The sequence below is a fragment of the Chrysemys picta genome, chromosome 12 (genome assembly GCF_011386835.1).
Source record: "Chrysemys picta bellii isolate R12L10 chromosome 12, ASM1138683v2, whole genome shotgun sequence".
Taxonomy (NCBI): Eukaryota; Metazoa; Chordata; order Testudines; family Emydidae; genus Chrysemys; species Chrysemys picta.
Window position 1 is genome coordinate 20,637,909 of NC_088802.1, and position 2,832 is coordinate 20,640,740.

At 39.7% G+C, this 2,832-nt stretch overlaps 1 protein-coding gene across 1 annotated transcript; it reads left to right on the forward strand.

Moving 5' to 3' along the window:
- The first annotated feature begins 1,905 nt into the window (after positions 1–1,905).
- Positions 1,906–2,832, forward strand: LOC101945999 (olfactory receptor 6F1-like). Its single transcript, XM_005312401.2, has one exon. It carries the CDS (start codon positions 1,906–1,908, stop codon positions 2,830–2,832), a length of 927 nt encoding a protein of 308 aa, XP_005312458.2.

The window sequence follows — 2,832 nt, forward strand, 5'->3', positions numbered from 1 at the left end:
AAATTCTTTGAATATTTTCCCAGAATACGTAGTATTTACACAAGTTTAATTGAAATCAGAACCTTTTCTTGTTATTATTATTCCTAACATTCAAATTAATACTAGTTTAGATTCCTTAAACAGAAGAATTTTTGCATTCTGAATTTCTTTTTATTGTTTGTGCTGGGGTTTTTTAAGCTAGGATTTTCATCAGAGTCTAAAGGAGTTAGATGAACAAATCCCACTGAAATGCAATGTATGTAGGTGCCTAATTCCCTCAAGCATCTTTGAGAATGCCAGCCTGTGCTTCTGCATTGTGCTCACACTACAGTATAAAAACAGGTTAGACAATTTCTCTTGTGTTTATAGTCAGTTTCTGATCAGTTTCACCTTCTTGCTGTCTTGCAGAATAATTGTAGTTTTGTAAATAATGCAGACTCTACACTTTCCAAAATAAAACAATCTTCCCCCGTACTTACTACAAATCAGATCTGATATCTTTAGAGAGAAAAAATAAGTTTTTGCCAAGAAGAAAAGAAAAGAGAGAATGAAAAAGCTCTGTAGTCAGCACATTTCAGAGAGAAGGACATGGAGTCCATTCCATCTTGTGTACCATCAACATAATTATTTACTAAGTTCACATCAGTTACACTTGTGAAAACATACTAAAGACAGTGCAGTTTGCAGAGGGGCTCATTAAACTGAAGAAAATGGGGTCACACTTTGTATTGGGCACTATTTATAAATGCTTTCTAAATAGGCTTGGAGGGCTTAGATTTTTATCGGTAAATGTCAATAAATTCTATTTCACCATACACACACAAACCGATGAAAAAATATTTTATTGATAATAATCAAAATTGATAGGTAGGCAAAGTAAGGCAAATATTGCTTGACAACTTCTCAGCATGTATGGTCATTGAATAATTATTGCCTGACAGTGCCCCACCTCCCCCACCCCCATTGTCTGCCCCTGCCATAAGTTCTCACACTGTGGAAATTTAATTGATAAAAATAAAATAAAAATGTTTAAAACCCATACTTCTGCACAATCGTGCAAAAATTCAAAAACAAGGCTTAAAAATAAACATTATTATCCACTGAAATTATTTAAAAAATTAAATTTTCCAAACCTTCTTATAAGCAATTAACAGATTACAAGTATGTTAGAGACATGAACAATATATGTTCCAGATGGTTATAAGTGTATCAATGGAAAGTTTTACAAATGATTGTCAGAGTTCTAAGCAACATATTTTGACGGGTGGAAACAATACAAGTTGCTCAAGCATTTATTAAAGCATCAATTATTTATTAATTGAACCTTATTATAAAGTATGACCAAAATGAGAGGTGAATGGAATCTGGAAGTCTGTGGTACCATCACGATTACCAATGGTTCAGAGGAGGTTTAAGTCAAATATGAGGGTATTACCATCCTCATCAATAGCAACAACAGTGGACTGTTCTTTTGTTGCTAGAGTCAGGGGCTCAAGTTGCCCACTAGAGGCCAGGCCATTCCTTTAAGATGTTTCAAAGCAGACATCCAAAAACAGAGGCACCCCCAGATCAATAGTCTCTTTTGAAAATATAGGCCAGGACTCTTGGGTGCTATTTGAGGCTCGGGGTGAGAAGTGAGCTCCAACAGCTAAGAAAAAGGAACTGGGAATCTGGATGCCTCGGTTCTATTTCCAGCTCTGGTAGCCCATCTCTGTCTAATGCCCTAACGTGCTGAGGGTTTCCAGCTCCCATTGAGAGCTAAATGTTCACTACACCATACAAATTGTGTTCAGAATCCTGATATATATGTGACTGCTCAGTTTATTGTCTGTCAACAATGACCTGCATCTAACAAAATCACTTGTGTATTTCTTCATCTTCCCTTTATGGTCTCATGTGTTTTGGCAGGTACACCACCTGGCCCCAATGGTGAAGGGAAATCAAACCAATGTGAAGGAATTTATTCTGCGTGGGTTCTCTGGCTCTCGTTATTTGCAGATCTCACTCTTCATGCTATTCTTGTTCATGTACTTCCTGACACTCACAGGAAACATCACCATCATATCCTTAGTGGGGACCCACTGTCGCCTCCACACCCCTATGTACTACTTCCTCTGCAATCTCTCCTTCCTGGAGATCTGGTTCACCACAGCTACCATCCCCAAGACTCTTACCAATCTCGTGTCCCAAAGCAAAACCATCTCCTTCCTCAGCTGCCTCCTGCAGATGTACTTTGTCTTCTCCCTAGGCTGCACTGAATTTCTACTCCTGGCTGTCATGGCCTATGATCGCTATTTGGCCATATGCCACCCATTGCGCTATAGCTCCATCATGAACAGCACCTTGTCCACTCAGTTGGCCATTGGGTCATGGGTAGGTGGCTTCCTGACTATTTCTGTGCCAGCATTTCTGATCACTAGGTTGTCCTTCTGTGGCCCTACCGTCATCAACCATTTCTTCTGTGACATAGATTCTTGGATAGAGCTCTCCTGCACAGACACGCGCCTCATTGAGATGGTGTACATTACTATCTGCTTTATTGTCATCCTGGGCTCCTGTGCAGTCACCCTGGTCTCCTACATTTACATCGTCTCCACCATCCTGAGAATCCCATCTGCCCAAGGCAAGAAAAAGGCCTTTTCCACTTGCTCTGCCCATCTCACCGTTGTGGTTATATTATACGGCTGCGCCATCTTCCTGTACGTCGAGCCTTCTAAACAGAACTCACTGGACATGAACAAAATTGTCTCTGTCTTCAATACTATTGTGACACCATTGCTTAACCCTTTCATTTACACTCTAAGGAATAAAGACGTCAAGGAAATCTTGAGAAAGGCTTTTCATAGGACGTGA

Coding starts and splice junctions, on each gene's coding strand:
- LOC101945999 (XM_005312401.2), top strand. CDS start 1,906: ATGGTGAAGGGAAATCAAACCAATGTGAAGGAATTTATTCTGCGTGGG.